Raw genomic sequence first — 23,414 nt, forward strand, 5'->3', positions numbered from 1 at the left:
CTTCAATGTTAATTAGCAAGAATTTCAATCCAAACTGAACATTGATTAGGCTGGAACACCAAAGTCAGTTCTGGGCATCACATTTTAGGAAGGACGTCAAGACCTTAGAGAGGTTGCAGAGGAGATTTACTGGAATGGCATCAAAGGATGAAGACTTCAGTCATATTGGATGACTGGAGAAAGATAGCAACTCCAGTGCCAGGAATGCATTTTGAGCTCAAGACACAGCCAAATTGCTGGTAGCTGAAATGAAGACTCAGTGTTTGAAATGTTGCTTCAGCTGTTGCTCAACCATGATAAAATTTCTGGGCGTGCAACGCTCTTGATGCTGAAGATAACAATGCAAACATTAAAATTATACGCAATAGGAGCAGGAATGAGCCATTAGCCCTGAGCCTGCTGCATTATTAGATAAGATCATGGTTAATTTGATTGTGCTCTGAACCTCACTTTTCTGCCTTTGCTTGTAATCCTTGACTTCCTTGCTAAACATAGCGAGCTCAGAGTTCAGCGCATTCCCAATAAGAGGAAAATATCAAGCAAATACATGCATTGATACTGAATGAAGTTTATTATGCTTGCCTCTACTGCTAGATGTTAACTTGCTGTCTACAAAATCTCACACGTACTACTTCAGGATAGCAAGATCGCTAGACAAACTAGATGATAGCCTACAGCAACAATATGGAGGGGGAGAGGAAATGGAAAAAAGGAATCAATCCTTCCTGAAATTATGTACATACGCACACAGATTTCCAGCAGTGGGAATGAAATGTCTCAATTTCATATACATCCACATGTACAGATATGCGCATAGATATCTACTTATTTACATTGCAGCCTTTCCAAAATTTCACATGATCTTCCTCATTCCGTTAATGTGCAATTTTACAATTTGTACAGCAACATGGCAATTTCAAAATGGGGAACCAACGAACAGTATCAAAAATGTAATTCAATCTAGCCCACGCAATCACAAAGATTACTGATTATGAGAACTGTGCATAAAATCATCTAATAACTGCTGCAAGGACACTTTGGTATTACATCATGTACACTGTACCGCATTGTGTAAGGTGTACTTCTTGGGTACCTGGGTAAAGTGTAAGACAGTGAGAATATACAATCAATTTTACAATATTCTTTTTTTGTAAAATAAACCGATAATCATCAATCCAGAATATTTATTCATACTAAGATATAACAATTATTTTCTGGGGGAGGGCAAGAGACAAGATTGAAGACTGTCTTAGGCACCTAATACCCTTGCAGCAGCCCTGTACTACTTTGGATTGTTAACACTGCACCATATATATAGTAACATTGGGTGGAGAAGCTTCACGAGGTTGATCCTGGATACTGAGGGTCTTACAGGGAGAGCTTAAAAATGTGTTGCTGGAAAAGCGCAGCAGGTCAGGCAGCATCAAAGGAACAGGAAAATCGACATTTCGGGCATATGTCGATTCAGGGACAGGGAGAGGTTGAGTATTTTGGGTCGAGTTTAGAATGAGAGGCGACTTTACTGATGCATTCATGATTCTTCAGGGGTCGTGACAGAGTAGATGCAGAAAGGTTGTTTCCACTTTGTGGGAGACCCCAGGACTAGAGAGCATAATCTCAGGAAAAGGGATTGCACACTTCATAGAGGGGGAGAAGAATAATAAGAGCTTATACTCAAAACGTCGATTCTCCTGCTCCTTGGATGCTGCCTACCTAAATGTGCTTTTCCAGCACCACACTTTTGACTCTGCACACTTAACAGAGATGAGGAGGGATTTCTTTTCTCAGAGCGTGGTGAATTTGTGGAATCTTTTGCCACAGAGGACTGTAGGGGCTGGGTTATTAAATACATTCAACACTGAGATAGACAGCTGTTTGATCAGGGAAGGAAGCAAGCATTTTGAAGAAAAAGCAAGAAAGTGAAGTTGAGGATTATCAGATCAGCAACGAAGGGCAGAGCAGATTTGATAGGAACAGATGCAGGTCATTCAGCCTAAGTCTTATGATACTAGAAAAGAGTATCATATGAATTCAGCATTGTAACAGAAAATTGAGGCACTGAGAAAGGTGGTTATCGTGAATGACTAATGAAACTATTCACTAGAATGTACAGTGGACACGAGTATTAAAAGACATTCAGTTCAGCATCTAATGTTATTATGATTATCAATGAGCATTGTTCAATTGGGAAATAAAACCAGTGATGCAGTAACTGCAATTTTCTTGTAATATTCAAGTCAGATAAAGGAGACCAGAAATTTGTTTTTGCAAATAAAACAATTTCACAAGGTTGGACACACATCTCCAACATGAGAATGATGGACTTCAAATGCTCCTTGATAGTTTTGTCCTTTTATTTATATTATTTAAACCCATCACCTTAATATATTTCAAAGAAACTAGTTCTGTTGTTAAAAATATTGCAGAACAACAGCTTGGAGTTATCATGCTTTGAACTAATAGAAAAGATAAATCTAAGAGAGGTTTACAAACACAAAGATACATTTAACAACACAGCATTCAAATTGGTAGGGGAGTCCATAATGAAGGAACATAAATGCCAGGCTGTCACTAACAAAATTCAGGAAGGATCATAAGGAGTGTAATGTCATGGAGGTGCCAGTGTTGGACTGGGGTGGACAAAGTTAAAAATCACACAACACCAGGTTGTAGTCCAACAGGTTTATTTGGAAATACTAGCTTTAGAAGCGCTGCACCTTCATCAGGTAGCTATGGAGCAGGATCATAAGAGACAGAATTTGCAGCACAACATCACAGGGTCATGCAACTGATGCAATATGTTGAACAAACCTAGATTGTTGTTAAGCCTTTCATCTTTTCGAATGGGTTGCAAGTTTTGGTTGATTAATGTGTAAATACCAGAACTTCTTTCAAGTCACATTCTCGAGATAACTTAAGGTTTTATTTTAAAAAGGGAGATCGCAGCTCAGACAATAAGGAGTATAAACAGTAGCACACATCAGATCGGATGAATAGCTACACTGTATATTCTATGATGGTTTGAGAAAGTGAAGGAGCTGCAACTCCTTGCTGACAAGCACAACATCTGGGGATTCTTCAATGTCACCAAGGCAATATACAGACCCAATACCCTTAGCCTCAAACTGAAGCACAGCATGTTTGAGGGACAGAGAATATGTCAGCCTCTGATGGATAGAATACTTCAAAGAACTCCCAATCTCCAATACAATTGGCAACAAGGACATGTTTGACAAAACCCCAAACTCCCCAAAGATGTTCTTGGACTCTCACCCAGTGTAGCAGAAGTTGAAGCCACCATTAGACACATTAAGAATAGAAAAGTAGGAAGAGATGGCATTCCAGTGGAGATTTTCAAACTTGGAAGAGGAGCTTATCTGTCATATCCATTAACTGTTCCTGAAAATCTGGGACCAAGATAAAATCCCTGGCAATCTCAAGGATGCCACCATCAAGAAAGGAGACAAAGTGGACTGGAAAACTATTAAGGAATCCCCCTACTCTCCATCACCAGAAAGATCATCACCCAAATCCTCGTTCGGCACCATCTCCTAATCCTGGTGGAAATCCTTGCTAAAAACCAGTGTGGCTTCCGTCCAAACTGCAGAACTATAGATGATTTTGACTGCTCAGCAAGAGAAATGCCAGGAACAGCACCAACAATGGACTTCAACCTGATAAAGGCTCTTGACTCAGTCAGTGAGGAAGTGCTATGGAAGATGCTGTGAAAGGGCAACTGTCCAGTGAAATTCATCAACATCCTCCATTTCCATCTCGACAACATATGGTGACAGTCCTTACCGATGGTAATATGACAGAATCCTTTCAGGTCAAGAAGGGGTCAAATAGCGATGAGTCATCTACCACACCCTGTTTTCTATGTTCATCACCACCATTCTTCATCTTGTCAAGAACAAGTTTGCCAGTGGTATGGACATTGTCTACAAGATGGACAGAAAACTGTTCAACCTCAACTGATTGAAATCCAAGAAGAAAATAAACAACAAACTCGCTTATGGCACTTCAGTCTGCAGATAACATCACCACCTCTGCTTTCTCAAAGAGGATTTAACATTTCTGCTAAATTCCTTTGTGGAGTCATATTGAAGAAGTGGACTCAGCCTCAACTTCAAGAGTTTCAAATCCTTCAACAATCTGTCTCAGGTTAAGATGTGGTTACCTCTTCACTAAGATCAATAGAGAAGCCTTCCCAAATGTGAAACATTTCCCTTACTTGGGAATTATCTTTTATCCAAGGCTGACATGGATGTGGAGGTTCAACATTTCACCCAAACTGCAAGCACTGCCTGTGGAAAACTAAGGTTCAGAATCTTTGATGACCATGACATTCACGCTGAGACTAAAATCCTTGTGCATAAAGCAGTCATCCTTCCAACTCTTCTATATGACTCTGGACCACATATGGACACTACGTCAGGATCCTTAAGTAGTATCATTATTGCTGTTTGAAATGGATCATCTATACAAGATGGGAGGACAGGTGTACAAACATCAGCATCCTTGAAGCTGCAAACAGAATGAGCATTGAGGCAGTGGTCATCCGAAACCAACTCCGTTGGGTTGGCCACATGCTTAGGATGCCTGAGTTCCGATTGTCAAAGCAAATCATCTTTGTTCAACTCAAGGAAGGCACTCGAGTGAGGGGAGGTCAAACGAAGCATTTCAAAGACTCTCTGAAGGCTTCCCTCAAGAAATGCAACATAAATGTCAATGCATGCGATACCCTATTCAGAAGAATTTGACTTGGAAGAAATTCTAGTATGAAGCGCCAAATCTTTTGAGAAGACCAGCCAGCAAGAGGAAGTATAGAAAAGGAACCAGAGAAAGAAAAGCCAGTAATCTCAATGCAAAGGATCATTTCTATTTTCTGGAAACAGCTGCCAAATGTGTGGTCACAGATGCAGCTCTAGGATCAAGCTCATCAATCACACAAGGAATTTCCTAGGTGGCCAATCACACTTGTTTGCATAATGTTCATACACTTTCTGATCATATATTGAAAATGCTGACATATCCAAAACAGTGCTGGAATCCAAAAGGAATTACTTTATCTAAGGAGTAGTAATAATGTGGAACAAAAACAGAAATTGCTGGAGAACCTCAGTAGGTCTGGCAGTATTTGTAGAAAGAAAGCAAAATTAAAAGGTTTTGAGTCCAGTGACCCTTCTTCAGAACCAGAAATGTTAACTCTGCTTTCTCTCCATAGATACTGTCAGAGCTGCTGAGTTTCTATAGCAATTTGTGTTTTCGTTTCAGATTTGCAGCATCCACATTCTTTGCTTTATTCTAGCAATAATGTGGAACTTGCTATCATATGGAGTGGTTGAGGCAAGTAAATTTAAGGGGAATCTAGGTAAGTATATGAGGAAGAATGCTAAGCTGATAATCCAGTGAAATATGGTGAGAGCAGGCCTGGATTATTTATAAACACTGACATAGATCTGTTTGGCTGAATCACGTTTCTGCATTCTATGTAATTCAGTGAACTTGCAACCACAGTACATCAATCAAGCCTCCAAATCAATTTTGACAACCTTCAAATGAATTGACGTAAAATTTAAACCACAGCAAGAGACTTATTTTCAAACAAAAAATATTAAGTAAAAAGGTACTCACTAATCCACTAAAGGCCAAAATCCATGTAGTAGTACTAGATGTCAAAAGCTACAAACAAAACAAAACACAAATGGGTAACTGCAGATACAAACATACAAATCAAGTGCAGGAGCAAGCCATTCAGCCCCTGCACTGCTCTTCAACAAAATTAGGACTGATCTGAACTAAGATCAACGAGATATAAATAATAAAATATGCATGTCAATAAGGAACAATCATTGTCTATGTTTCATTAATTTCATGATTTAATAAAAGATTAGTCTTCATGGTAACATAAAACAAAATTACTGAGATTTGGAAAATCTCTAGAGTAATGACATTGGGGGACTTTAGTTACCCAAATATAGACAGTGACTGCATTAAAGCAAAAGGGAAAAACGTAGAGGGAATTTTTCAGATGTGTTCAGAAGAAGCTCCTTGACCAGTATGTCTGCAGCGAAACTAGGAAGGTGGTGTTACTGGATCTGCTGCTAACGAGGTCATAGAAATGCACAGCACGGAATCAGACCCTTCGGTCCAACTCGTCCAAACCAACAAGATATCCTAAATTAATCTAGTCCCATTTGCCATCACTTTTGGTCCATATCCCTCTAAATCCCTTCTATTCATATTACCAGTCAGATGTCTTTTAATTGTTGTAATTATACCAGCCTCCACCACTTCCTCTGGCAGCTCATTCCACACGTGCACCACCCTAGTTGCCCGCTAGGTGCCTTATAAATCTATCCCCCCACCTCACCCTAAACCTATTCCTTGCAGTCCTGGACTCTCCCACCCCAGGGAAAAGACCTTGTCCATTTACCCTATCCAGGCCCCTTATTTTATAAACTTCTGTAAGGTCACCCCTCAGCCACTGATGGTTCAGGGAAAACAAGCCCATCTGTTCAGCCCCTCCCTATAGCTCAAAAACCTCCAACCATGGCAACATCCTTGTAAATCTTTTCTGAGCCTTTTCATGTTTTATAACATCCTTCCTATAGGACAAAGTTAAAAAATCACACAACACCAGGTTATAGCCCAACAGGTTTATTTGCAAGCACTAGCTTTCGAGGTGCTGCCTCTTCAAAACTAGTGCTTCTAAACAAACCTGATGGACTATAATCTGGTGCTGTGTGATTTCTAACTTTGTCCATGCCAGTCCAACACCAACTCCTCCAAATCATGATTTAGAGTCATAGAGATGTACAGATGGAAACAGACCCTTCAGTCCAACTTGTCCATGCCGACCAGATATCCCAACACAATCTAGTCCCACCTGCCAGCACTTGGCCCATATCTCTCCAAACCCTTCCTATTAATATACCCATCCATATGCCTTTTAAATGTTGCAATTGTACTAACCTCCACCAATTCCCCTGGCAGCTCATTCCAAACACATACCACCCTCTGTATGAAAAGGTTACACCTTAGGGCTCTTTTATAACTTTCCCCTCTCACCCTAAACCTATGCCCTCTAGTTCTGGACTCCCTCACCCCAGGGAAGAGACTTTGTCTATTTATCCTATCCATGCTCCTCATGATTTTATAAACCTCTATAAGGTCACCCCTCAGCCTCCGACGCTCCAGGGAAAGCAGCCGCAGCCTATTCAACCTCTCCCTATAGCTCAAATTCTCCAACCCAGGCGACATCCTTTTTCTGAACCTTTTCAAGTTTCACAAGATCTTTCCGATAGGAAGACGAGAATTGCACACGATATTCCAAAAGTGGCCTAACTAATGTAGGGAGGCCAAGTGAAATGAGTTGTTGTGAGTAATGACCAATTCACCATTGGTGATGGAGAAAGGCAAAGAACAGTCTTAAGTAGAGCTGCAAAACTACAAGAAAGGCAACTTCAGTCAAATGACAATGGATCTAGCCAATCGCTTACGGGTCAAACTATAACAAAACGAAGGGTAACCTTTAAGGAGGAGATTTTCAGATCAAGGCTAGGTACATACCATCAGAGGGGATAGGTAAGGAAATGCCAGGACTCCTTGCATGGCAGGGGTGATTAAGAGCACAGTGAAGCAAAGGAAAATGGAAATACGATGTTGGTTTGCTGAATCTTTCAGGCAAGAACTAACCAAATACAATACGTTGAGAGAAGGATAAGACTGAGGAAGAGAGCACTTGAATACAGAATGGCACCTGAAGTAAAAAGGAACACAAAAACCTTTTGTTGCTGTGTATATGGTAGGCAGGCAATAAGCATGTTCTGGGGGCCTTTAAGAACAAAACAGGGAACTTATGCTGAGAGAAGCAAGGCAAAGCTAGAACGCTTAATAAAGTACTTTGCAGGAACTTTGGTGCTGACTGAGGAAGATGATCCCAACAAAATATTCATAGAAGTGGAATTGGTAGAGGTAATCAATAAACTGAAGATTGATGAGCTGGATATATTGGAAATGTGAGTTATGCTAGAGAAGATAGGCAACTCAATCCGGATAGTTTGCATCCCAGGTACTAAAGTGGGAAGGGAGCTAAATGAAGGGATTGTCATAATCTCCTGTGGATAACACAGACCACGTTAGGATAGCGGATTTCTTTCCCTAAAAGGACATTAGTGAACTAGACAACTGTTTACTACTATTGATGATGGTTTCATTGTAACCATTATTGAGGTCAGCTTGTTAATTCACTTTTCAATTCTAGATATAAATTACATCTATTTCCTATGGTGGGATTTGAACCTATGTCCTCAAAGCAATAACCTAGGCCTCTGGATTACTAATTCAGTGATATTACCACTATGCCACCGTCATCCCTCAAAAGACAGATAATCTAATTGAATTTTTTGATGAAGTAACAGAAAGGGCTGATGAAGAGAATGTAGTGATGCTGTCTTGATGGAGTACCTTCTAATTATTGTAAACATTTTACAGCCTTCTGGACTCAACACTGAGTTCAACAATCTTACACCATGAATGCTGCCCCCATTTCTTTTGGTCATTTGTCAGTTTTAATCTTGTTTCTCGTGCTTTTATTTTCAGACAGAGCCTTTGGCTCATCTTTCATTTACACTCACTCTGGACGAATTCTGTTTCTTTTAAAACTATGACCATTATCATTCTCTTTGACTTTTGCTCCATGATATCTTCATCTTTCAATCTCCTCGCCCTCTATTATCCCACACCTCACCTTTTGTTCTTTCTCCATTTGTCCTCTTTCAATGAAAAGTAAACCTATAATATTACTACCTCCTTAGAAGAATAATAATTTACTTAACACATTAACTCTGTTTCTCTCACCATAGACTCTGCCAGACCTGTTGAATTTCTCTAGCATTTTATGTCAGATTTCCAGCATTTGTAGTATTTTGTTTTAATGTAAGTAGAAGATGGATTTTAATCAGAGAAGTATGAATTGATGCATTTTGGCAGAAAGGATAGGGAGGGGCAAAATAGACTCAATTACATATTCTAAAGACTGGACAGGGACTGAGGGACCAGAGTAAAATTGCATTGATTGTTGAAAGTGGTAGGACATGCTGAAAGAAGGATTAGAGCTGAAAATATGTTGCTGGAAAAGCGCAGCAGGTCAGGCAGCATGCAAGGAGCAGGAGAATCGACGTTTCGGGCATGAATCCTTCTTCAGGAATCCTTCTTCAGGAATCATTCCTGAAGAAGGGCTCATGCCCGAAACATTGATTCTCCTGCTCCTTGGATGCTGCCTGACCTGCTGCGAATTTTCCAGGAACACATTTTCAGCTCTGATCTCCAGCATCTGCAGTCCTCACTTTCTCCTGAAAGAAGGATTACCAAACTTAATTGGATCTTGGAGTTTATCAATAGAAATACTGAGTAGAAAATCAGGCAAGTAACTGAATATTGATCAAGCTCAGGTGAGGTCACAAATAGAGAAACACAATCGGTTCTGGTCACTACACTTCAGCAAGAATGTGAGAGTCCTTGAAAGGCTCCACAAGAGTGTTACTGGAACGGTTCCAAAGATAAGGGATTTTAGCTGCTATACGTTACGGAAGGAACTACTGCGGCTTTCCATGAAACAAAGGAAGTTGAGGTTAGATTAAATAGAAATGTACAAGATTATGACAGGTTTAGCTCAGGTAGACAAGAAATACTTTCCATTAGTAATTGCAACAAGGAACACAAGACATTGATTGAAGGTTTGGTAAAGAGATGGGAGGAGAATGTGAGGAAGAACTTTCGTTTTTCAACATGTGGTAATGATTTGGAAGCCCCTGCTTCAATGACAATGGTAGAAACGGGGATAATTATTAATTTCAGACTGAAACTAAATGGGCATTCAAGGAAAATAAATCTGACAAATGACAGGATAGGCTGGAGGAATGGGACCAACAGGATTGTTCTCGTAAACCAGTATAGGATCAATAGATCATAAAGTCACAGAGCCATACATGGAAACAGATCCTTTGGTCCAACCAGTCCATGTCAAACATAATCCCAAACTAAATTAGTCCCACTTGCCTGCTCCTGGCCCATATCCCTCCAAACTTTTCCTATTCATGTAATTATCCAAATGTCTTCTAAACGTTGTTATTGTACCCACATCCACTGGTTCCACAGGAAGTTCATTCCACATGTGAACCACCCGCCGTGTAAAGAGTTTTCCCCTTCTGTCTTTTTAAAATCTCTCTCCTCTTACCTTAAAAATATGCCCCATACTCTTGAAATCTCACATCCTAAGGAAAAGACTACCACCATCAACTCTACCTATATTTGTCATTATCTTATAAATTTCTATCAGGTCGTCTCTCAACCTCCTACACTCCAGTGAAAAAAAGTCTCAGCCTATCCAGTCTTTCTCTATAACTCAAACTTTCCATACCCAGCAACATCCAGGTAAATCACCACTGAACCCTCTTTGGCTTCGTACTAAACCTTCCTATAACAGGGTGACCAGAACTGGATACAGTATTCCAAAAGAGGCCTCACCAATATCCTGTAAAACCTCAACATGACTTTACAACTTCTATACTCAAAGGACTGAGCAATGAAGGCAAGCTTGCCAAAAGCCTTTTTAACTACCCTGTCTATATATAATGCAAACTTTAAAGAATTACGTGCCTGCACCCCAGATTCCTCTGTTCTACAACACTACCCTAGGTCCGACCATTAATTGTATACGCCTACCCTTATTTGTTAAACCAAAATGCAATGCCTCGCATACATTCAGATTGAACTCCATCTGCCATTTTTCAGCCTGTTGACCCATTTGATCAAGATCCTTTTACAATCATAGAAAACCTTCTTTACTGTCTATTATGCCACCAATTTTGGTGTGGTCCCAAACTTACTGAACATGCCTTCTATATTTTCATCCAAATTATTTACGTAAATAAGAGGACGCAGAACCGATCCCTGTGGGACACATTGGTGACAGGTCTCCACTCCAAAAAACAACCCTCCACCATCACCCTCTGCCTCCTGTCGTTAAGTCAATAATGCACCAATTGGTAAGCTCATCCTGAATCCCATATTCCTAACCTTACTAATGTACTTTGTACACTAATGATCTAGATGAAGGAACTGAGGCCATTCTGACTATGTTTGCAGATGATACAAAGATAGGTAGAGCAAGAGGCAGTATTGAGGAAATACTGCAGAAAGATTCAGATGGGTAAGCAGAGTGGGCAAAGAAGTGGCAGGTGGAGTACAATGTGTGAAAGTGTGAGGTCATGCACTTTTGTAGAAAGAATAGAGACAAGGATAATTTTCTATATGGGGAGAAAATTCAGAAATCTGAAGTGCAAAGGGACTTGGGAGTTCCAGTTCAGGATTCTCTCAAGGTAAACTTGCTCTGGTCAGACTACATTTAGAGTATTGTGAGCAATTTTGGGCTCCATACCTCAGGAAGGATGTACTGGCCTGGAGCATGTTCAGAGGAGGTTCACAAGAATGGTCCCAGGAATGAGAAGCTTAACATATGAGGAATGCTTGATGACTCTTGAGGGTCCATACTCGATGGAGTTTGGAAGGATGAGAGGTGATCCAATTGAAACTTACAGAATATTGAATGGCCTGGACAGAGAGGACATTGGGAAGATGTTTCCATTGATAGGAGAAACCAGGAACCAAGGGCGCAGCCTTAGAGGAAAGGGAAGACCGTTTAAAATGGAGTTAAAGAGAAACCTCTTCAACCAGAAAATGGTGAATCTATGGAATTCATTCCCACAGAAAGCTGTGGAGGCCAGGTCATTGAGCATATTTAAAACAGAGATAGATATTTGATTGTCAAGTGGATCAATGATTATGGGTAGAAAGCGGGCAAATGGGTTTGAAAAACTTATCAGCCATGTTCGAATGGCAGAGCAGATGCGGTCGACCGAATAGCCTAATTTCTGCTTCTGTGTCTTATAGTCTAATTAGTCTACCACGTGGAACCTTGTTTAAGGCTTTACTAAAATCCAAATAAACAATGTATGCTGCTATGTCATCACCAATCTTTTTGGTAACTTCCTGAAAAAACTCAATCCAGTTTGTCAGACATGATTTTCCTCACATAAAACTGTGGTGACTACCCCTATTCAATTTTGGTCTCCCTAAATTACCACAAATCCCATCTTTCGTAATCACCTCCAACAATTTACCCATAACTGAAGCCAGACTTATAAATCTATAGCTCTCCAGTTTCTCCTTCCAACCTTTCTTAAACAAAGGCACATTCGCCAAACCCCAGCCATCAAGCACCTCATACATGGTAATAGATGACACAAATATTTCTGCAAGGGGTCTCACAATTTCCTCCCTTGCTTCCCACAATGTGCTGAGATACATAGATCAGATCCCAGATTTTGTCCACTTTTATATTCTCTATGACCTCCCGAACATCCTCATCTGTAATCTGAACTGTTTTTAAAACATCAAAGTTTATTCCTCTATATTCTCAAGACTCAATTTCTTTCTCCGCAGTAAAAACTGATGTGAAATATTCATTTTAGTATCTTTCCCACCTTCTAGGAATCAACACAAAGATGATCTCCTTGACCTTTAAGAGGCCCTATACCCGCTTGCTGTGGTCAAATGGTCTCTTTGTGTGCTGATACAACTATATGACTTTGGCTCTTGGGATCAGACCAGTGTTAAATAATTGTATTCTAGGAATGTAGCACAGCATGAGTACTTAAAAAAGTACTTGGATGAGCATTTGAAGTGTAATAACATTCAAGGCTAAGGTCTACTGCAGGAAAGTGGAGGTGGTGTAGGTAGTTGTATATTTTTGGCAGGACAGATTTGATGGGCTGAAGGTCCTCTTCTGTACTGTATGATTCTACAGTCATGAGAAGGATGGAATCAGGATAGAATTTCTTGCTCTGTGGCTATTTTGATTTTTAGTCATCAGTTATCAAGTTGCTAACTTGGCATTTGATGTTTATCCGAGGCATGTCAGTGGCTTCCTATATGTTCACAGTTTGTACATGAATGTTGAACATATTTGGGGCAATACCACAGAGACATCTGTGATCATGGGTGATTTAGAAACAGGATGGGTGTTTACCAAATCACATTTCTCACATTTCATCAGTCTTTCCACCTAACTAACTAACCTGACTCTTCAATATTTCTAATGACGATATGATTCCACTCATGAAACCTCGCTAGAGTTTTTAATCAGTGTATCTCTTCACTTTCTCTGATATTATCAACATGTCTTACTTCTCAGTTCTAAAAAGAGGTTTCAATGTAAACTTATCCATTCCCTCACAGGAACTGTCAGTTTGCTGTGCTCTTCTGGCCTTTCCACTTTTCAGATTTACTTTGCCTCTTGCAGATGACACAAAAATAAGTGAAGGGACAGGTAGTGCTGAGGGAGCTGGGAGGCTGCAGAAGTACCTAGACATGGCAGGCAAATGGGCAAAGAAGTGGCAGTAGGAATACAATGTGGCAAAGTATAAGGTTATGCACTGTGGTAGGAAAAATAGAGGTGTACACTATTTTCTAAATGGAAAAAGGTTTCAGAAATCTGAAGTATAAAGGGATTTGGGAGTACTTGTTCAGGGTTCTCTTAAGGTTAACATGCAAGTTCAGTTGGCCATTAGGAAGGTAAATGCAATGTCAGCATTCATTTCAACAAGGCTAGATTACAAGAGCACAGTTTCAGTGCTGTAGCTGTATAAAGCTCTGGTCAGAATGCATTTGGAATATTTAGAGTAGTTTTGGGCCCCATATCAAAGGGAAGACATGCTGGTGTTGAAGGGGTCCAGAGGAGGTTTACAAGAATGATTTTGGGGATGAACGGGTTGTCATATGAGAAGTGGTTAAGGACTCTGAGTTTGTAATCAATGGAGTTTAGAAGGATAAGAGGAGGATGTGATTGAAACTTACAGAATACTGAGAGGCCTGGATAGAGTTCATAAAATATAGGAGCAGAATTAGGCCATTTGGCCTATCATGTCTGCTCCACCATTCGATCATGGCTGATATTCTCCTCACCCCCATTTTTCTGCCTTCCCTCCATATCCCTTCAACCCATTACCAATTAAAAATCTGACTAACTCCTCCTTAAATTTACTCACTATTCCAGCATCTACCGTACACTGGGGGAGCAAATTCCACAGATTCACCACACTTTGGGAGAAGTAGTTTCTCCTCAACTCTGCTTTAAATTTGCTACGCCTTATCCTAAAACTATGACCTCTAATCCTAGAATACCCCACAAGAGGAAGCATCCACTCTACGTCTATTTAATCCAAACCTTTTATCATCTTGAATACCTCAATTTGATCTCCCCCCACATTCTTCTAAATTCCAGAGAGTAAAGGCCTAAACTGTTCAATCTCTCTTCATACGATAAACCTCTCATCTCTGGGATCAATCTCATGAACTTCCTCTGAATTGTCTCAAATGCAACTACATCTTTCCTCAAATAAGGGGACCAAACCAGTGCACAATACTCCAGGTGCAGTCTCACCAATATCTTACATAGTTGCAACAATACTTTGTCTTACATTCTATTCCTTTAATCATAAAAGCCACCATCCCATTCGCTTTCTTTATTATCTGTTGTACTCACATGCTAGTTTTGTGCGACTCATGAATGAGTACTCTTTGCGCACAAGCACCCCGAAGTCTCTCCCTATTAAGATAATAGGTCGTCTTCCCATTTCCTTCGACCCAAATGAATGACCTTGCACTTATCCATGTTAAACTCTTTCTGCCATATTTTGTCTCCTAACGCATCTATATCTAAAGTTTGTGAGAAGATTTGTAGCTCGGGTGCTCATTGTTGTGGTTTTTCGCCGAGCTGGGAATTTGTGTTGCAGACGTTTCGTCCCCTGTCTAGGTGACATCCTCAGTGCGGGGGAGCTTCCTGTGAAGCGCTTCTGTGATGTTTCCTCCGGCATTTATAGTGATTTGTACCTGCCGCTTCCGGTTGTCAGTTCCAGCTGTCCGCTGCAGTGGCCGGTATATTGGGTCCAGGTCGATGTGCTTATTGATTGAATCTGTGGATGAATGCCATGCCTCTAGGAATTCCCTGGCTGTTCTCTGTTTGGCTTGTCCTGTAATAGTAGTGTTGTCCCAGTTGAACTCATGTTGCTTGTCATCTGAGTGCGTGGCTACTAAGGGTAGCTGGTCGTGTCATTTCGTGGCTAATTGGTGTTCATGGATGCGGATCATTAGCTGTCTTCCTGTTTGTCCTATGTAGTGTTTTGTGCAGTCCTTGCATGGGATTTTGTACACTACATTGGTTTTGCTCATGGGTATCGGGTCCTAGGGTATCATGATCGGCATATCGAAATCCATTTGTAAGGTTTTTATTTCCTCATTGCAATTTACAGTCCCGCCTATTTTTGTGTTGTCTGCAAATTTGGCTATAGAGCCTTCTATCCCTGTATCCAGGTCATTAATGTGGATTGTAAATAACTGGCGTCCAAGGATTGGATCCTGTGGCACCCATTAGTTACATCCTGGCATCCAGAAAAAAAACACTTATCCCAACTCTCTGTCTTCTGTCCATCAGCCAGTCATCTATCCAGGCTAATATATTTCTCAAGGAGAAAGTGAGGACTGCAGATGCTTGAGATCAGAGCTGAAAATGTGTTGCTGGAAAAGCGCAGCAGGTCAGGCAGCATCCAAGGAACAGGAGAATCGACGTTTCGGGCATAAGCATTCCTGAAGAAGGGCTTATGCCCGAAACGTCGATTCTCCTGTTCCTTGGATGCTGCCTGACCTGCTGCGCTTTTCCAGCAACACATTTTCAGCTAATATATTTCTCAAACCCATTCTTTTACCTTCTCCCTGTAGCCCTTGATCCATACTTGTGAATTAACCTTTTGTATGGTACCTTATCAAATGCCTTCCAGAAGTCCAGATAAATTACACCTACAACATCCTCATTATCCACTTTGCTTCTTACATCTTTGAAGAACTCTACCAAATTAGTCAAACAGGATACTGGTAATTGTAAGTCATTATGGTCTCAGATGGCCATATGCTGCTCTCTATGATTTGGATATGGAGAAAATGTTTCCACTAGTTGGAAAGACCAAGACCCAAGGGCACAGCCTCAGGGTGAAGGGATGACCCTTTAGAACTGATTTGAGGCAGAATTTGTTCAGTCAGAGGGTGGTGAATCTGTGAAACAGAAGGCTGTGGAGGCTAAGTCATTAACTGTATTTACGACTGAGATAAACACGTTCTTTATTAGTCGGAGGATCAAGGGCTACAGGGAGACAGTAAGAGAATGGGTTTGAGAAACATATCACCCATGATTGAATGGTAGAACAGACTTAATGAGTTGAATTGTCTAAATCTTCTCCTATATATTATGGTCTTTAAATGTCTGAAAGCATTTTTCACAGGTTACATAATGGTGAAAATACATAAATAATTTGCAATATAAAGAATTCTGAGTGGCTGAGGGTTGTACAAAAACTTAAGGAGTGAAAGAACATTGTGGCAAGAAAAATGAGGAATTGAAAGACTATCACTTTGTACTAGGCACCCTCATTAACATCATTCTGATATTTAGCCATAATCTTAACAGCTCAGCACTTTAACTAAAGTGACATATTGAGGAACATTAGTCTCAATTTCAAACCAAACTACATTTTTCCTAACTTGGATGTGCCTGTGTTGGACTGGGATGGACAAAGTTAAAAATCACACAACAGGTTATAGTCCAACAGGTTTATTTGGAAGCACTAGCTTTCAGAGCGCCGCTCCTTCATCAGGTGGTTGTGGAGAGTAAGATCATGCTCACAGAATGCATAGCGAAAAGAGTCCAGTGTCAAGGAATTGTGATACAGTAAACAATCTTAGATTAAAACTGTCTTCTTTTGTAATGAGATATGCTGGTTTCTGTTCTATGATATGTAAATCTCAGAACTTCTTTTAAATTACATTCTCAAGATAGCTCAGGTTTCGGCCTTGGACCTTCGGATGACCATCCTCCAAAGCGGACATAGGGACAAGCAATAACACAGTGTGACTGAGCAGAAGCTGACAGCAAAGTTCGGTACCCTTGGCCTCAACCAGGACCTTGGATTCATGTCATACTACAGGTGACCCCACTGCACGAAATAAACAGGCATACACGCACCCCGACATACTCTCACACCCACGCAGTCCCTCTCTCTCATGTGCACACATACAACCCCCCCCCCCCGCACTCACACAGACACACACCCTCTCAACCAAACTTACACACACTCTGTCACACTCACATGCACATTCATTCTGTCGCTCCTACATGCACACACATATTGGCTTATGGGGTGAATTTGTTTTTGCAGAATTACATTTTATTTTGCTCAAAAACTGCATGAATCCATGTAAATCTCAGTAAAACTATACAGAGTTTGACTGACATAGCAGTTGGACGCAGACAGACTTCGCACCTATTGGTTATAAAACTGAGCTCTCTTGAGAATGTTATTTAGAGTCATAGTCATAGAAATGTACAGCATGGAACCAGGCCCTTCGGTTCAACCTGTCCATACCGACCAGATATCCCAACCCAATCTAGTCCCACCTGCCAGCACCAGCCCTTATCCCTCCAAATCCTTCCTATTCATATACCCATCCAAATGCCTCTTAAATGTTGCAATTGTACCAGCCTCCACCACATCCTCTGGCAGCTCATTCCATACACGTACTACCCTCTGCGTGAAAAGGTTGCCCCTTAGGTCTCTTTTATATCTTTCCTCTCTCACCCTAAACCTATGCCCTCTAGTTCTGGATTCCCTGACCACAGGGAAAACACTTTGTCCATTTATCCTATCCATGCCCCTCATAATTTTGTAAACCTCTTTCACGTCACCCCCTCAGCCTCCGACGCTCCAGGGAAAACAGTCCCAGCCTGTTCAGCCTCTCCCTATAGCTCAAATCCTCCAACCCTGGCAACATCCTTGTAATCTTTTCTGAACTTTTTCAAGTTTCACAACATCTTTCCAATAGGAAGGAGACCAGAATTCCACGCAATATTCCAACAATGGTCTGACCAATGTCCTGTACAGCCGCAACATGACCGCCCAACTTCTGCACTCAATACTCTGACCAATAAAGGAAAGCATACCAAACGCCTTCTTCACTATCCTATCTACCTGCGACTCCACTTTCAAGGAGCTATGAACCTGCACTCCAAGGTCTGTTTGTTCAGCAACACTCCCTAGGACCTTACCATTAAGTGTATAAGTCCTGCTAAGATTTGCAACACCTCGCAGTTATCTGAATTAAACTCCATCTGCCACTTCTCAGCCCATTGGCCCATCTGGTCCAGATCCTATTGCAATCTGAGGTAACCTTCTTCACTGTCCACTACACCTCCAATTTTGGTGTCATCTGCAAATTTCCTAACTGTACCTCTTATGCTCGTATCAAAACCATTTATGTAAAAAGTAGAGGACCCAGCACCGATCCTTGTGGCACTCCACTGGTCACAGGCCTCCAGTCTGAAAAACAACCCTCCATTACCACCCTCTGTCTTCTACCATTGAGTCAGTTCTGTATCCAACTGGCTCGTTCTCCCTGTATTCCATGAGATCTGACTTTGCTAATCAGTCTCCCATGGGGAACCTTGTCGAACGCCTTACTGAAGTCCATATAGGTCACATCTACTGCTTTGCCCTCATCAATCTTCTTTGTTACTTCTTCAAAAAACTCAATCAAGTTTGTGAGACATGATTTCCCACGCACAAAGCCACGTTGACAATGCCTAATCAGTCCTTACCTTTCCAAATCCATGTACATCCTGTCCCTTTTAAAAGAAGCTCTGGGATTTACATATCAAAGAACAGAAAACAACATATCCCATCATAAAAGATGACAGTTTTAATCGAAGATTGTTTTTGATATCACATCTCCATAACACTGGACTCCTTTGGCTATAAACTCTGTGAGCACGATCTTATTGTCCACAACCACTTGATGAGGGAGCAGCACTCTGAAAGCTAGTTCTTCCAAATAAACTTGTTGGACTATAACCAGGTATTGTGTGATTTTTAATTACTTTTTCCTGACCAACATGTCACTTGTTATTCATTAGATATGATTTACAATTGTATACATACCTGTAAACCCATAATGTAGACCAGGGTTTTGTTTGTTATGGAAAACCTGCCCAGGATTTGCACCACTTGAACACTTGGAATGGAGAAGTAGAAAGGCACAAACAGAGCAAAGATGGGACCCAGACTATGAAGAAGGAAGAAAAATAACCACATTAATTTTACTTTTCATTCGTATAATGTTGTCATCACTGCCCATCCTTGATTAACCTTGGGAAGATGATCATGAGCTGTCTCTTCAGGAGAGGTGAGTGTTAATTTCAACAATTAATTAAAAGGTTTGCCACAATGACAACAGACTCACTTCTCTAAAGGATATTTGTGATTGAAAGTCATTATGGTCTCAGAGGGCCATATGCTGCTTTCCATTAAACAGAGACACAATGGCTGAGTTTAACCTGACAGCAACCAGGACTCAGGCAAGGGCCTGGGTTAAGGAGGTAGGATTCCTTTGCAACATCAGCTGGTATGGGAATTGAATTCACGATGTTGGCATCACTCTGCACTGCAAATCAGCCATGCAGCCAACTGGATGGAGCATCAAACAGTGACATGTTGGGCTGAATGCTGTGTTTCTATGCTGTACATTCTATGTCAGACCTTGGTTTCTTCAATAAACTTATGCCAACTTAAATTATTGCTAGATTTATTTAGAAAGAAAGTGCAAATCAAAAGGCTAACCATATTCAACAAGCCTAATATAAAACATAGATCTAATAACTGGGTTAAGTCATTCAACCCTTCAGCATCTCCTATAGCAACAGTTAAGAGAATAAACTTGATCTTTAGGAAAGAATTCTTTAACCAGAAAGAGGTAAATAGTATACATACATTTAAGAGGAAGATTGGTAAGTAAATGAGGAAAGACATCGAAGGGAAAGTTGACAGGGTGAGATGTAGAAGGGTAGAGGAGTCTAATGTGAAGCATAAAAACCAGCATGGAATTATTGAACTAAATAGCCTGTTTCGGTGCTGCAATATTCTATGTCAAAATTTTGTGATCTTACCCTGTCAATGTTAGCAAATGCTATGTGTTATCATCTATGTTTCTTCTGTGTCTAAGCATTTAGTGTCTAATCATAATGCTTATACCTTCAGAGTTTCCTCTGTATATTTTAACTATCTGAATTTTCCATATTATTCAGATTTTAAAAAAGACCATGTTTTGTAATGTAAGTTTATGTACTGAAGCATGTTCCTTGCACAAAGTTGCAGTGTCGGCCCAAATGAAAAAAGACGACAATTGTCGCAGCCATTTTTGTGTATCATCAGGATATCATGTTTGTCTTCTTGCATGTGCAAAGAAAATGTGCAATTTCAATTTCATTGAACCATACAGCAGTGGAGGACCTTTACTCCATCTGCCTTTACTCCATCTCCATAGCCAATTTGTCCATTTTCCTCTGTCTTTCACCACACATCGCAAACTTTTTCACCATCTAGTATTTATCCGTCTCTCTTGACAGCTATTACTAAATATTGCCTTTCACACAAAGCATTTCAGATCACAACAATAATTGGGCAACACTGTCTAACTCATTAGGCTTAGGATTTTTTGAATTAAGAGAGAGGAGTCTCAGATTCCATCAACTGTATTTGAACACAGGTTTTACAAGTGAAAGAAGTGTTTCAACTCAAACTACTTTAAATTTTTTTGTTTGTATTTCTGAAGTGCTGTGATAAGAAACAGACAATACTGAAACACTCAATCTGCTGGTTGATTTATAATTCTGGGCAATCTAATGCCACTCTCCTCATCTCAAAAGGTCCCAGCCATGACTCACTGGATTATTAAGTCATGAGTTCAAATCTATGCCAGAAAGTTGAGGACAAAATGCAGAACTGAGTGAGTGCTGCCTTGTTGAAGTTTGCTGACTTTCAGATTAAATTGAAACCCTCTAAGTGAGTACAAAAGAATCTGTGGTCACCATTTCATAGAAGAACAGGGGAACTCTCCCCAGAGTCTTGACCAACATTAATCCCTCAATCAACGTCACTCAACACAGCTTACCTAGTCATCAACACATGGTGGGATTTTGCTTTGTGCAAAATGTTTATTGGACGACCACTATTACAGCAACGACAGTGCATCAAAAACTTCACTGGCCATAAAGCAGTCCTGAGAATCCTTAAGTCAGGAAAGCTTCTGGAGAATAGCAAGTTCATTTTATCATTGAAAAATTGATGATTTTAGCCTGGTTTGCTGATTTTCTTGAATTAATTAATGTAAAAGAAAGGAGGTTATTTCAGTTGAGATGCAAACATAGAAATACAGTTTGTAAGGACAATATTTCAGAAATCACTGTGGTTAGTTGGCCAGCTAGGGCTTGATACAGAATTCAGTCGTGACCTTGCACCACTCTTCTCAACAGCAACAATGCCAATAATGTTCTGGGCTTTTTTTAATATATTGTCAGGACTAACTGAGATATATTTCTGGAAAGCAAGCCCCACTATCACTGGAACCAGAATAAATGTAAAACTTTGATTAAAAGACTAAATTCATCAATTCTATCTAACTGTCTAACTCGGGTGAAAAAGCTTTTCATCAAAAAGAAACAACTTTTTGTTAACATCAATTATTTTCCAGCCGATGGCAAGAAAAAAATATGAACTGTGAACATATAACTCTGTAACTTAAATTCTACCCCTTTTTAAAATTTGATTACAAATACAAAGAGATCCACAAAGAAATAAAACAAGCTATTAAGGATAGAAAAGGCAGGGAGGGGAAAACCAGGGACAAATAGTTTGGTAACACCATTCTGGACTACAGGAGTTGGCAAGTTGCTTCTGTTTGTTTTCTCCTTATGCTTTATTTCAGTAATTTCCTAATGCGAGAATGGTGTTTGTACACCAATGCTATCTTTCATTCATGGGTCGAGTATTTGCTCCTTTCAGTGTGTCTGAAGATGGTTTTTTTCCCCCCTTTTTCCTTTCAACAGGCAATTTACAGAGAATGCACTTTACAGAGTCAGAACTGCACTTGGGAAATTTTGTTAGTTCACCACACAGTCGCAACAAGCAGAGAGACTGAGATACTTTCTCTTGGCAGGTTAGAAGTTTCTGTTCTGGTTAGTGTTGCCACACTAGGGTAGTAGGTGCCTAGAACACGCTGCAAGGAATGGTAGAAGAGACAAAACACTGCAGATGCTGGAATCCAAAATAGACAGGCAGGACGCTGGAAGAACACAGCAAGCTGGGCAGCATCAGGGGCTGGAGAAGTTGACATTTTGGGTGTAACTTCTTCAGGAACGGTGGTAGAAGCAGATGTAATAGCAACATTTAAGAGGGATTTAGACAGATACGTGAACAGGCAGGGAATGGAGTAATAAGAATCGTGTGCAGACAGATGGCACAGTTTAAAATGGCTTCTCGGTCAACATGGACAAGGTGAGCCAAAGGGCCTGTTCCTGTGCTGTACTGTTCTGTGTTCTATACAATGTGGCCAAGGTCTAGTTGGTAGACAGAAGACTGGGAAAGTTTTAAGAATCAACAAAAAAAAGGTCAAAAAATTCTAAAGGAGGGCAAACTTGCAAGTATTATCAAGATTGATAGTGAGAGCTTCTTTAAATAAATAAAAAGGAAGAACCCAGGTCTCTTGGATAACGAGGTAGTAAAATAATGATGAGGAATTAGGAAATTGCAGAAGAGTTGAATAAATATATTAGGCCTATACTCTCTGGAATTTAGAAGAACGAGGGGAGATCAGATTGAGGTATTCAAGATGATAAAAGGTGTGGATAAAATAGACATACAGCAGATGCTTCCTCTTGTGGGGCATTCTGCAACGAGAGGCCACAGTCTAAGGATAAGGGGTAGCAAAGTTAAAACAGAGTTGAGGAGAAACTACTTCTCCCAAAGGGTTGTGAAACTGTGAAATTCACTAACCCAAAGTGTAGTGGATGCAGGGATAGTGAGTAAATTTAAGGAGGAGTTAGACAGATTTTTAATTGGCAATGGGTTGAAGGTCTATTGAGAGAAGGCAGGAAAATTGGGGTGAGGAACATATCAGCCATGATCGAATAGTGGAGCAGATTAAATGGGCCGAATGGCCTGATTTTGCTCCTATATCTTATGAACTCATGAAATACTTTGTGTTCGTCTTCAATAGAAGACAGTGATGACAATCCAAAAATACTAAATAATCAAGGGGCAAAAAGGGGGAGAGGAAATAAATATAAACTATAACTAGAGAAAAACTAGGGAACTTCATGAAACTAAAAGCTGACAAGTCCCCTGGACCTGATGGGTTGCATCTTTTGCCATTTTTAGTCCACTGCTCAAAAAATAAAAGTAGTCTAAAGA

At 40.4% G+C, this 23,414-nt stretch overlaps 1 protein-coding gene across 2 annotated transcripts in view; it reads right to left on the reverse strand.

Moving 5' to 3' along the window:
- The window catches only part of ubac2 (UBA domain containing 2), a 246,884-nt gene that overhangs the window by 91,166 nt on the left and 132,304 nt on the right, over positions 1-23,414 (reverse strand). For both annotated transcript variants that reach the window (XM_087987926.1, XM_087987927.1), the window contains exons 5-6: positions 19,110-19,233; positions 5,638-5,685 (exon numbers count right to left, since the gene is read on the reverse strand). In XM_087987926.1, the coding sequence (XP_087844052.1) occupies positions 5,638-5,685; positions 19,110-19,233 (172 nt within the window). The remainder of the gene's footprint in view (positions 1-5,637; positions 5,686-19,109; positions 19,234-23,414) is intronic.

Source organism: Chiloscyllium plagiosum, unplaced genomic scaffold (assembly GCF_037043375.1).
Source record: "Chiloscyllium plagiosum isolate Xiang-an unplaced genomic scaffold, Cpla_swu_hap1 HiC_scaffold_6, whole genome shotgun sequence".
In the NCBI taxonomy this organism is placed as follows: domain Eukaryota; kingdom Metazoa; phylum Chordata; class Chondrichthyes; order Orectolobiformes; family Hemiscylliidae; genus Chiloscyllium; species Chiloscyllium plagiosum.